The sequence below is a fragment of the Quercus robur genome, chromosome 7 (genome assembly GCF_932294415.1).
Source record: "Quercus robur chromosome 7, dhQueRobu3.1, whole genome shotgun sequence".
NCBI lineage: Eukaryota > Viridiplantae > Streptophyta > Magnoliopsida > Fagales > Fagaceae > Quercus > Quercus robur.
In genome coordinates, this window is record NC_065540.1 from 17,180,858 (window position 1) to 17,193,350 (window position 12,493).

The following is a 12,493-nucleotide window of genomic DNA, read 5'->3' on the forward strand; positions in this document are numbered from 1 at the left end:
CACCGAAAATACCCAGAAATCGCCGCTGACAAACCACACCGGAAATACCTAGAAATCGCCGCTACAAACCAAAAATACCCAGAAATCGCCACCATACCACGTCGATCTGACTTCCCAGTCTCACCTCCACGTCAGACCCACGACCCATGCCAGAAAAGCCCACCGTGAGAGAGAGACGTGATGAGAGAGAGAAGCCGTTGTGGTGAGAGAGAGACATGATGAGAGAGAGAAGCCGTTGTGGTGAGAGAGCCTTTGGGGAGAGAGGAATGAAAAGAGAAACAAAGGGAGAGAGAGAGTCAGAAAATGGGGAATATAAAAATATTATAACTTTTAGAATTGTGCTACATTACTATTTTACCTTTAGAATTGTACTGTAGCACAATTCTAAATATTTTTGCAATACTTCCTTATGGCATTCTCTGATGCAGTGGTTATTTGGTGCATTTATGCTAAAATGCTCTTAGATATGGCATTAGCATCAGAAGATGCTAATGCTCTTATAATGGTAAATTATACTAATCTATATATATATAAAACCGAATCCTCTGAAGCTCCTACAATTTTCCACGTCAGCACAATAAAAAATAAAATTAAAAACTCTATTTTCAAAAACAAAACCAAATACTTATCTTTAAAAAAAAAAAAAAAAAAAAAAAACCGAGCTTAAGAGATACGTTTAGGACTCTTTTCCTATTTCAAACTCTAATGGTGTTTTAGTTTAAAACCCTACACACCAACTTCAGACGCAGCCTCTTCAACAACCAAGTCTTCTTGAGAAATTTTTATCACAAAACGGCAACCTCTCTCCTCGATTGAGTCGCAGAGATCCTAGCCTTTGACTAATTTGAAATCATCCTGATCAGATTCTCACTACAATATGCAAACTAAACCCTCTCAGATTCAACCCATCCTAACTCTAAGGGCCAGGAACGACTTTTACCTGTCAAACATGACATTGCGGTATTCTACGCGTAATTTTGAAAGTCAGGTGAGTTTACTATTAATCTGTAAATATGCATAAAGACTTTCTTCAAATTTCGCTGACACAATATTGCTGGTGGTTTGACGTTGAATTTACTATCTCAATAGTCATTGCCTTTGTCTGTATTGTAATAGAACGGCAGTATAAGGGCAAAACGATAGGTTGAAATCAATTGTGTTGGGATGGAGAGAGAGTTACAAGGGACTTTTTTTTTTTTTTTGTCTTTTTCATTTTTTTCCTATCACTATCTATTTGCCAGATTTTCCTCCAGTTTTTCTCCCATTGACATCGAGTTGTGAGTACTGATAGAGAAACACGCATGGAAGAAGAAACAGAGAGGAAAAAGAGAGGAGAAGAAGAAGAAAAGAGGGATACTGGCAGCAGAAATTTCAGGGATTGTTATTTGCTCCATCACAAATTGCAGAGAAAGGGGCATGGGAGGGATCCTTCTCACAAATCGCAGAAACTCAGGATTTTATGTTGTAAGTGGGGCATTAGATCTTTCATGTTTTTCAATTAATCACAAAATGATTTGTTGATTGATGGATTACAATATGCCTCCATGCTTAGGAACTTGGAGGAAAGAGAGGAGGGAGAAGGGGAAAGGAAGGTTGCAAGTGACAATGAATTGAATTTTAGGTACTTTAATGGATGCATTTGAAGTGTTTGGAAATTTCCTCATGGACTTTTGGGTGTGTTTTTGTTATTTGTTTGTTAGCTTAATTAATGGTATAAGTTGGATGAAAGATGTGGCCATAAAACATGATGTCATTTTTAGTATGAAGTGTTTGTCTTAAGGGTAGAACCTTAAGTAACTCAAACTGAGTGTACAAAGATGGATGACCACATATTGTTTGTGTATAAGGAACGCAACCTGAGTGCATATGTAAAACTATCTTTTAGATTGCTTTTGTTTCTTTTCTGATTTTGTATTATGTATAATGGTGCTATTAATGTTTTCTCTATATCTTTATTTTGTTTGACAAGAAGTAGAAAGACTTATACATTTATACCAAGGGTCCAGCCAATGCCTTAGTAGTTATTACAGAAAAAACTTATCCAATGATCAACAAGGCTTAACCCCCTGTGTTTTTGAGAGATTCTGTGCCCACATAAAAAAATTATCCAATTATGAAGTTGATTCTCTTATTTGTAGCTCATTGAAGTGGTTTTTTTTTTTTCTTCAGTTAAATTGGACTATTAATTTCTCTTTTGGTTTTTCTGTATGCTTTTCATTTGCTTCTCTACCCAGGAACAACCGATTGAAAGTGAGGAGAATTATACACCTCCTCCAAATTGTTTTACTATTGTTTTTTAGAAGATAAAATGCCTCTTAGATTGGTATTTTTGAATGAATTCTAAAGTAATATTCATCAAATCCCTAAAGAAAGGGAAGCAATATTCATAAGGTGTAAATTAGAATTGGTGAGAACCACAAAGAAGCTCTACCTAGAGATGAATGTTTGGAAGCTCACTATATGTTTTGTAAGTAATCAATTATTGAAAAGGATACCCCACACCCTTCATTTTTCTTCCCTCTCAATCTCAGAATCTCAGGCTCTCACCTAACCATTTTTCTCTTCTTTTTTGCTCTCAGCCACATAATGTTTCTTCCAAACCCTAATCTCGCTGAGCAATTAGTAGTGTTTCCCTATCAATCTCAGATTTTCAGGCTCCCACCAACCATTTTTCTCTTCTCTTTTGCACTCAGCCACATAGTTTTTTTCCATACCCTAATCCTGCTAAATAAACAATAGTTTTTCTCTCTCGAATTCTCAATCTTAAACTCCCACCTAACCTTCCACTATTTAAGAACACAAGCTCTTAGTCTCACTCTCAAGACTCATCTCTGATTCTCAATCTCACTCTCTCACCAAAACTTAGAATAGTAATTTTTATAAGTCCAACCCATATAATTGAACGAATTGTGTCAAACCGCTAAACTTAACCGCACCTTGTGTAGACTAGTTCTTACCTTCCAAAAGTGAGGTGCGGTCAAGCATAGGGTGAAACTGCACCCAATAGGTGTGGTGTAGATAACCTCTCCAAAACCGACCGAACCGAACTGTGTACACCCCTAATTGCAACTCTAGTTCATTGGAGAAAAAGGTATGTATGTTGCTGTTACCTATCCTGTCATGTATAGTATCTTTGGTATCTTTTACTGTTTTCCGTCTCTCATCCACTCTCTCACAATCTTTGCATGGTCTCTTGATTAGGAAAGTCATTTTGGTTATAGATGCTCCAATAATTGAATAGATAGGAATAACCTTTTAGCTATGAAAGAATGATATGGCATTTCTTTTTAATTTGAAATAAAACTATAAACAAGTTAATTACATAAATAGTAAAATGAAAAGATTGTCACAGATTTTAGTATATTAGCATGTAGATGGTCTTCAAATGTTCAAGCGCCACACATATGCGGACACCACAGCCAGGCGACAACTTCATTTACTGGTAAAATTATCATTAACAAGGTAGCACAGACATAAATTCAATATAACCCAATGACCAATGTATAGGGATGATAATAATGGAATGGTAGAGTGAAATTTATAAACAGAGGAGATTTGAAATCTATATGCCACAAAGTAAGTGGGAAATGGTTTCAAAGTTCACAAAGAATTCAAGAGTACGGAAGAGGGATGCATATTACATGATTTATTGATAATATCAAGGTAATTGGATATTAAAAACTCACTGACAAATTTTTAGTCTTAAATGAAGTTGGTTAAGTTCATGTATGGGCACTAGTAAATGAGCAATTTCAGCCATATCTTTAAGATGTTTCTAATATGTTCTCCACAAGAAACATGGTTTTTCACAAATGGTTGACCATATTGATGTGATGTTCACTACTCCTCTATGCCTTCTTAACTAGTTCTAAGTTGACTGGTCTATTTGGCTCTTATAAAGAGCTGGAGTGTATATATAAATTTGCTTCCACGGTTCCTTCTTTGTTTTCTAATTTTCCATTCCAATAATAATCCCTAAGTACTAGTAAGAACAAATAGCAGGCAAGGAAACATTTCATAAATTTTTCCCAAGAGGGTGTGGAGTGTTAGTCAAGGGACCAACATCCCAGCTAGGATGCCTTGGTTCAACCATCCACAAAAGCATCATTACTTATCCGAAACATGTTGCTTTTGGGAAAATGAAAGTTTTTAGGGTTTACTCTCCAAGAGTGAATCAAAGGAATTTGCCTTAAAAAAAAAAAAAAAAATTTAAATCCAAGTTGATACACAGAAATGTAATGATACAACTTAATGGACTAATCTTGGGGACACCAATAGAAAGTTCTCTAGAATAATATAACCATCATAAGGAATATGAAAGAAATAGCTAAGCCATGGTATTGAGAATTCCTTTTAAAATATATATATATATATATATATATTGCAAAATATTAAGAAGAGGCAACAATGGAGTAGTTTCAAATTTCTAAAAAATAACCTTTCTATTTTCTCGGGGGGAAAAAAAAACCTAAAAATAATAAGGCACACTTCAATTTCAATGAAGCAAAATTATTTATCAAAAAAAAAAAAAAAATCAACAAAGAAAAATCAGATTTCCAACTAGAAATTTTTTGATATTAAAAAAATTCAAGAGTACAGAAGTGGGATACATATTACATGATTTATTGATATTAAAAAAAAATATTATTAGTCTATAATAATTTTTTTTTGTATATTATTATCTGGTCTGGCTGCATTCTAACTAATTGCTCGCGATAGCAGACCAACGCCATGCCAAATGGCTTACTCTTTGGGCTTGGCACCCACACCCACCTACAGTTACGAGGGAATAAGATAAGATAATACCACTTAGTTACTAAGAATAGTATGTTGTAAAACACAATAAATATCATGAAAATACTTACTTAAATGCAAGTGGAACTTTTGGAGTTGGGCCATAATCAAATCCAGGTGGGGGCTCTATCTTTGGGCACAAGAATGGGAACCTCGCCCATGCCCAATACTGGACCAATTGCATCGCCCCACCAAGAACATCAAATGCACCCTATCTCCTGACTTGTCCTTGAAAATCGTATCCCCTAGTAGCTCTAAAATATATCACCGGGTATACTGATGTATCTAAATTTCAGTTGCATCATCAAACAGTGGGTTTGCAATGTGCTAAAGAAGTCGACTGATGAGAATTCTTTGCCCCACCAAAATTTTGTCATTCGTCGAAACTTGAAAACCAAGCAACTCCTCACACATAGTGCTCCACACCACCCCCCCCCCCCCCCCCACCAGTCGACCTAACCAAGATCTCACCATCTATAGGAAGTCCCAAAATAACCTCCACATCTTGTAAGGTGATTGACATCTCACCATGTGGAAGATGGAATGTATGGGTCTCCAGCCGCCATCACTCAACTAAGGCCGATATTAGGCCATAATCTATCTCTCTGGACGGGACCCTATACAATCCTTCTAAACCCACCAACTTGATAATATCAATCAGTCGATTGTCAAGCATCGATATTTTTGCCATCTCCTTAAAGTGCCATGACAATCAAGTGGCCCCAGGTCCTGCAAAATCGATAAAAATTAAAGTGGTTATTAGAACTAGATATACAATTTTGAAAGAACTTGCTAAAAGTCAAAGAGAACAAAAAAAAAAAAAAAAAAAAAAAAAAAATTAAAGCAGTTGTTAGAACTAGATATTTCACCTCGTCATTCTAAATTTCAGTTGATCGATGATCTGGTTGTTGTGTCAACACTGAGGCATCAATGAGACCAGGGCTCACGATCTCTAGTTCCTCGCTGATCCGAGGATCCATACTGCAAAGAGTGCTAGTGTGAGATCATATAAACACATCGTAACATTTATGCTTGGAACTATAACAGAGGGCTAAAAGAATTTCAAAATATATCATATTTTCATGGAGGGAGGAGGCATGCTGTCTAACCAATTAGTCTGCAGTTTTCACTACCACTTAAAAAAGAAAATATAGTCTTGATCAGATATCATATAGTAATTACACAATTAGTTTTTGTTTAGGACTAATACACAAAAAGGGATTATACATTTTTGCTTAAGGAGAAAAACTTTTAGATCTACTTTGTGGTTACTCTCTCTCTCTCTCTCTCTCTCTCTCTCTAGAGTAATCACTCTTCTAGTAGAATTCAAATTCAGATTTCAACAATCTTGCTCGAGTGAGAGTGGAGCAAGTGTCGTGTAAACTTTCTGCCTATTGTAATCTTGACACTGTACATATGTTAACACAACCTAAACTAATTACAATAGATTTGAACCCTCTGTAACACTATTTTTGTCAACTGGAATTAGCAAACATCTAAACCATAATAATTAATCTCCCCCTTTTATAATTCTGTGACAAAACATCAGATATTTACAAGAGTCAAACACAATTACAAGAATAAATGTAACACAAGTAAATATCATAAACCACAAACCAAACTAATTAAAGAAGCAAGTCACTGTCCATTTAGATTTTTTCTTTTTGCTAGCAGCAAGCAAAATGAAAGATTGCCACCAATGCGTGTATTACCCGAATATTGAATTTGAACCAACCTAAGAAAGTAACGAGTATTACAAAAGAATAGGTATACAATTTTTTTTTTTTTTTTTTTCGATATTCAATAGGTATACAAGACTTTAGTCATAACACACAAAGTGACGAGAACTTGGTATATAAATTGTGGTAATTTTTGAGTGGTAAAATATTGCAGATTGTAAATATAGTAACATTGGCTTATATATATATATATATATATATATATGCATTTTGAAGAGGATAAAATATAAGCCTGACGGGCTTGTGGTAATGGGCCCGACGGATTGGAATTGTTGGGCCGACATAGAGATGATCCAACACTCATTGAAGGCCCATCGCTGAAAGACACAGTAAGGGCCCTTGATCTAAGGTCTCTATCGCTCATTGCCTAAAACGCCTAGAATCCCAAAATGGAAATCCTAGCACAAAGGGGATTCTAGAAGATACGCACACTGAAAGTATATCTCCTCTACAAGGAAAAACCTTGCTCACCACACTCGGAAATATTCAAGTAGAGTTCTATAAGGAAAAGACTTCCACACCAAGGAGGAATAGCCGATCATCTACTACTATAAAATCCCCAATACCCTCGCAAGAGGAGGTACGCATAATTTACCCTCTCTAGCACTCTAGAGTTGTGAGAATAATTCTAACTTGACCTTCGGAGGGTATTTGGCCGGCACCACACCGGTGCTCTCTAAGGTCTTTTGTTATTTTGTTGTGCAGGTTCACTTTGAGTCGCGAGTGCTGTGTGACCTATTGGTGATATTTTTGGCATCATCAGTTGGCGCCGTCTGTGGGAACCATAGTACATTATCGCTTCCTAGACAAAAGAGTTACATGGTACTCACTCGCTCAATGGCGACCACTAACGACGTTCAAGAAGAAGAAGCCCCTACGACTGCTCTTGAGAGATAGGTCAAGACGCTTGCCACAGCCGTGGAGCGCCTCACCAAACAAAACCACGACCTGGAAGAGCAGCTGAACTAGAAAAATGCGACACCTAATAACCAAGGAGCGGATCAAGAAGGGACCAGCGCTGAAAGGAGGAATCAAGAAGGACCACAGGCTAACAACGCCCCAAGCAGACCAGAGCGACGAGACACTAGCCTTCCCTCTCTTGTAGATACGGCTCCACCACCCATCATCGCGGAGATGCAGGCAATAAAGGAACAGATGGAAGTGATGATGAACGCTCTCAAGGGATGAGTGTCCAGTGACCTTGACGACCTTGTCAACAGGACTGACTCACCATTTACGACCACCGTCAACTCCTTCCCCCTGCCAAGTAAGTTCCACATGCCACATATGGATAGTTATGACGGGGTCAAGGACCCACTAGATCACCTAGAGACCTTCAAGACCCTGATGCACCTTCAAGGAGTGGCAGACACAATTATGTGCAGGGCCTTTCCTACAACCCTAAAGGGCGCGGCAAGGATTTGGTTCAGCCGGCTAGCACCCAACTCCATCAGCACCTTCAAGGAGCTAAGCGCTCAATTTACTACGCACTTCATCGGAGGACATCGGTATAAGAAGTCCACAGCTTGCTTAATGAACATCAAGCAGCGAGAGGAGGAAACGTTAAGGGCCTACATATCCCGCTTCAATAAAGAGGCGCTCTCGATCGACGAAGCCGACGACAAGATACTTGTAGTGGCATTCACGAATAGGCTGAAGGGGGGTAAGTTTTTGTTCTCCCTATACAAAAACGACCCAAAGACCATGTCAGAGGTGCTTTACAGGGCCACCAAATATATGAACGCTGAAGACGCGTTGTTGGCCCGAGAAGAGAGGCCCAAGAAAAGAGAAAGGCAAGAAGACACCCGACAGGAACTGGGGCGGAAGAAAGGAAGGGTAAGAGACCGAAGAGAGGAGAGACGCCCTAAACCCATGGGGGGAAGATTCACAAGTTTCACCCCATTAACCGCTCTGATAGACCAAGTCCTAATGCAAATTAAGGACGAAGGGGCCCTGACATTCCCTGGAAAGCTGAAGAGTGATCCCAACAAACGATCTAGGGACAAATATTGCCGCTTCCACCATGACCATGGTCACGACATAGACGATTGCTACGACTTGAAGCAGCAGATTAAAGCCCTTATCCGACAAGGAAAGCTGTAAAAGTTCGTCAGCAAGGAGAGAACAGATCCACCCCCACAAGAACAGCACCCCCAGCGAGAGAACGAGCGACCAAGACCCCACATAGGGGACATAAGGATGATAGTCGAAGGAACAGCTGCAGCCAGGTCTTCAAAAAAGGCTCGCAAAACATACCTCTGGATGGTACAGAGCGTTCAGCTGACGGGCACCGTACCGAAGATAGCAAGAAGAGAAGGCCCCATTATCGGGTTCTCAGAAGAAGATGCACGACGCCTGCATCATCCACATGACGATGCTCTTGTCGTCAGCATGCGGGTCGGAGACTACAACATGCACCGGGTGTTGGTCGACAACGACAGCTCAGCCGATATCTTGTATTATTCGGCGTTCCAGCAAATGAGGATTGACAAGGAGCGATTAATGCCGACGAACGCCCCGCTTGTTGGTTTCGGAGGAAGCCGGGTATTCCTTTTGGACGCGGTCACATTATCAGTGACGTTAGGTGATTACCCCTAGCAAATCACCAGGGACGTAACATTCCTGGTGGTCGATTGCTCGTCTGCTTACAATGCTATCCTCGGACGACCCACGCTCAACTCGTGGAAGGCGGTAACCTCAACTTATCACCTGATGATCAAATTTCCTACGGATTATGGAGTAGGAGAGCTGCGCGGAAGTCAAATGGCCGCACGGGAATGCTATGTGGCCATGATGGAGATGGAAGACCAAATCCAGGCCTTGAACATAGAAGAGCGCAGAACGGTGACGGAACCAATAGAGAAGCTAGAGGAGATAACTCTTGACAGCTCCAATCTGGATCGAACAACCAAGATCGGAACATTCGCTAACCCCGCAATCCGTCAAGAGCTCATAACTTTCTTGAGGAGCAATCAAGACGTGTTCGCTTGAAGTCATGACGACATGCCAGGAATAGATCCCTCAGTCATGGTACACAAATTGAATGTGTTGCCTTCCTTTTCACTCGTCCGACAGAAGAAGAGAGTGTTCGCCCCGGAACAAGACCAAGCGATAGCAGAAGAAGTCCGCAAACTACAAGAGGCAAGCTTCATTAGGGAAGTCTACTATCTCGATTGGCTGGCGAACGTAGTAATGGTTAAAAAAGCGAACGGCAAGTGGCGGATGTGTGTGGACTTCACCGATCTTAACAAAACGTGTCCCAAAGATAGCTATCCCCTTCCAAGGGTCGACGTCCTAGTAGACTCGACGGCTCAGCACTAGTTACTAAGCTTCATGGACGCCTTCTCAGGTTATAACCAGATCCGCATGCACGAAGCTGATCAGGAGAAGACTTTGTTCGTGACCAGTCAAGGCCTCTTCTGCTACAAAGTAATGCCATTCGACCTAAAAAATGCGGGCGCAACGTACCAAAGGCTGATGAACAAGATGTTCGCACAGCAAATCGGGAGAAATGTCCAAGTCTATGTCGATGACATGCTAGTGAAGACCCGAAAGGAGGAAGACCACCTGGAAGATCTTAGAGAAACATTCGGCACGCTTCGATCCTATAACATGAAGCTCAATCCGGGAAAGTGCGCCTTCGGCGTGACAACAGGAAAATTCCTAGGATTCATGGTATCTCAAAGGGCGATTGAGGCTAACCCGGACAAGATCCGAGCCATAATAGAGATGGCTCCCCCCAGAAATGTGAAGGAAGTACAAAGCCTTAACGGCAAGGTAACGGCATTAAATAGATTCGTGTTGAGAGCCACGGACAAGTGTTTGCCCTTCTTTCGCACGTTAAAGAAGTCTTTCAAGTGGACGGACGAGTGTCAGCGAGCATTCGAGGAGTTAAAAGCCTATCTATCTTCACCACCCCTGCTGAGCCCCTCGCAACCAGGTGAAGAACTCTTCCTCTACCTGGCTGTCTCCCTTGTCGCAGTCAGCGCGGCCTTAATCAAAGAAGAGGACGGGGTACAAAAGGCCGTATACTACGCCAGCCGGGTGCTCCGTGGTGCCGAAGAAAGGTACCCACCTATGGAGAAACTCGCCTTTGCATTAGTCACGGCGGCTCGCAAGCTCAAGCCCTACTTTCAAGCCTATACAGTGAACGTGATGATCAACAAGCCCTTGCGAAAGGCGATGAGCAATCCTGAAGCTGCAGGTCGACTGACGTTGTGGGCAATAGAGTTGAGCGAATTTGATATCAAGTACCGCCCACGTACAGCCATTAAAGGACAGATTGTAGTCGACTTCATAGCAGAATTTACTCGTGACGAAGACAAGGGGGTAGAAGAGTCCCCTCAGTGGAGCATATATACCGACGGATCATCCAATAGACGAGCCGGGGGAGTTGGCATCGTACTGCTATCACCTAAAGGAGACAGGATTGAATGTATGGTCCGTCTTGACTTCCCCACCACCAACAATGAAGCGGAATACGAAGTAGTAGTAGCAGGCCTCGACCTAGCTAAAGCCACAGGAGCCGCGAGCGTAGTCGTTTACTGCGACTCTCAGGTTTTGACCAATTAAGTGAACGGAGATTATGAATGCAAGGGTGAAAGGATGAAGAGATACCTTGAACAAGTAAGGGCAAGAATCGACGACCTAGAAGCCAAGATCATCTAAATCCCCAGGGGAGAAAATGAGCTCGTCGACCGCCTAGCCAAAACCGCTTTAGCAGAGCATATGATAAGCCCGGGTAATGTACTTTCTTTTGTCCAACTTTCTCCACTAATAGATCCCGGCAACACGCAGGAGATAAGCTCCGAAAGCACCTGGACCACACCGATAGTTTCATACTTGAAGAACGGGGTATTGCCAGACGAAAAGGAGGTAGCAAGAAAACTGAAGGTCCAGGCGGCAAGGTTCGTCTTGATAAAAGACATCCTGTACAAAAGAAGTTTCTCTCGTCCATATCTAAGATGCCTGGGTACCGAAGAAGCAGACTACGTAATGAGGGAGGTACATGAAGGAATCTACGGGAACCATTCTGGATCAAGGTCGTTGGTGCACAAGCTGGTACGAGCTGGGTATTACTGGCCAACCATGCAGAAGGATGTCGAGGCTTATGTTAAAAGCTGTGACAAATGCCAAAGATTCAACAATATAATCAGGCAGCCAACCGAAGAACTGACCCCGATGACGGCTCCATGGTTGTTCGCTCAGTGGGGACTAGACATTATGGGACATTTCCCAACAACGGTATAACAGCTGAAGTTCCTGGTAGTAGGTATTGACTACTTTACAAAATGGGTAGAAGCGGAAGCTTTGGCTACCATTACGGAGAAGAACATTAGAAGTTTTGTTTGGAGGTGCATCATATGCAGGTTTGGTATTCCTAGAGTCCTTGTCTCGGATAACGAGAGGCAGTTCGACAATGACTACTTCCGGGATTTTTGCTCATAGCTAGGGATAAAGAACCACTACTCATCCCCCGCCCATCCTCAGGCTAATGGCCAGGTTGAAGTCACGAACCGATCCTTGCTTAAAATTATCAAGACTTGGCTCGAGGGGGCAAAGGGCATATGGCCTAAAGAATTGCCGAGCATACTATGGGCATACAGGACAACGACGAGGACCCCAACAGAAGAGACACCATTCCGACTTACGTACGGGAGCGAGGCGGTCATCTCGACCGAAGTTAGGCTCACAAGTTACAGGGTTTACAACCATGACGAGAGCAGGAATGACGAAGCAATGCGGCTACAGTTGGACTTGATAGACGAGATTAGGTCGGCGGCAGAACAAAGGCTTGCTAGATACCAGGATCGCATGGCCAGACACTACAACTCTCGGGTCCGACACAGAGACTTCCAAGTAGGAGACCTCGTACTCAGGAAAGTCATGGGTGCCACTAGAGACCCTACACAGGGAAAGCTCGGCCCCAATTGGGAAGGACCTTATCGAGTTACGTCATG

General features: G+C 41.7%; 2 protein-coding genes across 2 annotated transcripts in view; one reads left to right on the top strand and one right to left on the bottom strand.

Moving 5' to 3' along the window:
• The window catches only part of LOC126692543 (protein argonaute 2-like), a 72,844-nt gene that overhangs the window by 32,822 nt on the left and 27,529 nt on the right, over nucleotides 1–12,493 (bottom strand). The window lies entirely within an intron of this gene.
• On the top strand, nucleotides 717–1,998 carry LOC126692545 (uncharacterized). The gene is made up of 3 exons (XM_050388173.1): nucleotides 717–988; nucleotides 1,292–1,464; nucleotides 1,553–1,998. The coding sequence occupies exons 1-3, from the start codon at nucleotides 878–880 to the stop codon at nucleotides 1,641–1,643; spliced, it is 375 nt and encodes a 124-aa protein (XP_050244130.1). The 5' UTR covers nucleotides 717–877; the 3' UTR covers nucleotides 1,644–1,998.

Coding starts and splice junctions, on each gene's coding strand:
- LOC126692545 (XM_050388173.1), top strand. CDS start 878: ATGCAAACTAAACCCTCTCAGATTCAACCCATCCTAACTCTAAGGGCC. Junction 989..1,291: donor CGCGTAATTTTGAAAGTCAG/GTGAGTTTACTA, acceptor GAGTACTGATAG/AGAAACACGCATGGAAGAAG. Junction 1,465..1,552: donor GAAACTCAGGATTTTATGTT/GTAAGTGGGGCA, acceptor CTCCATGCTTAG/GAACTTGGAGGAAAGAGAGG.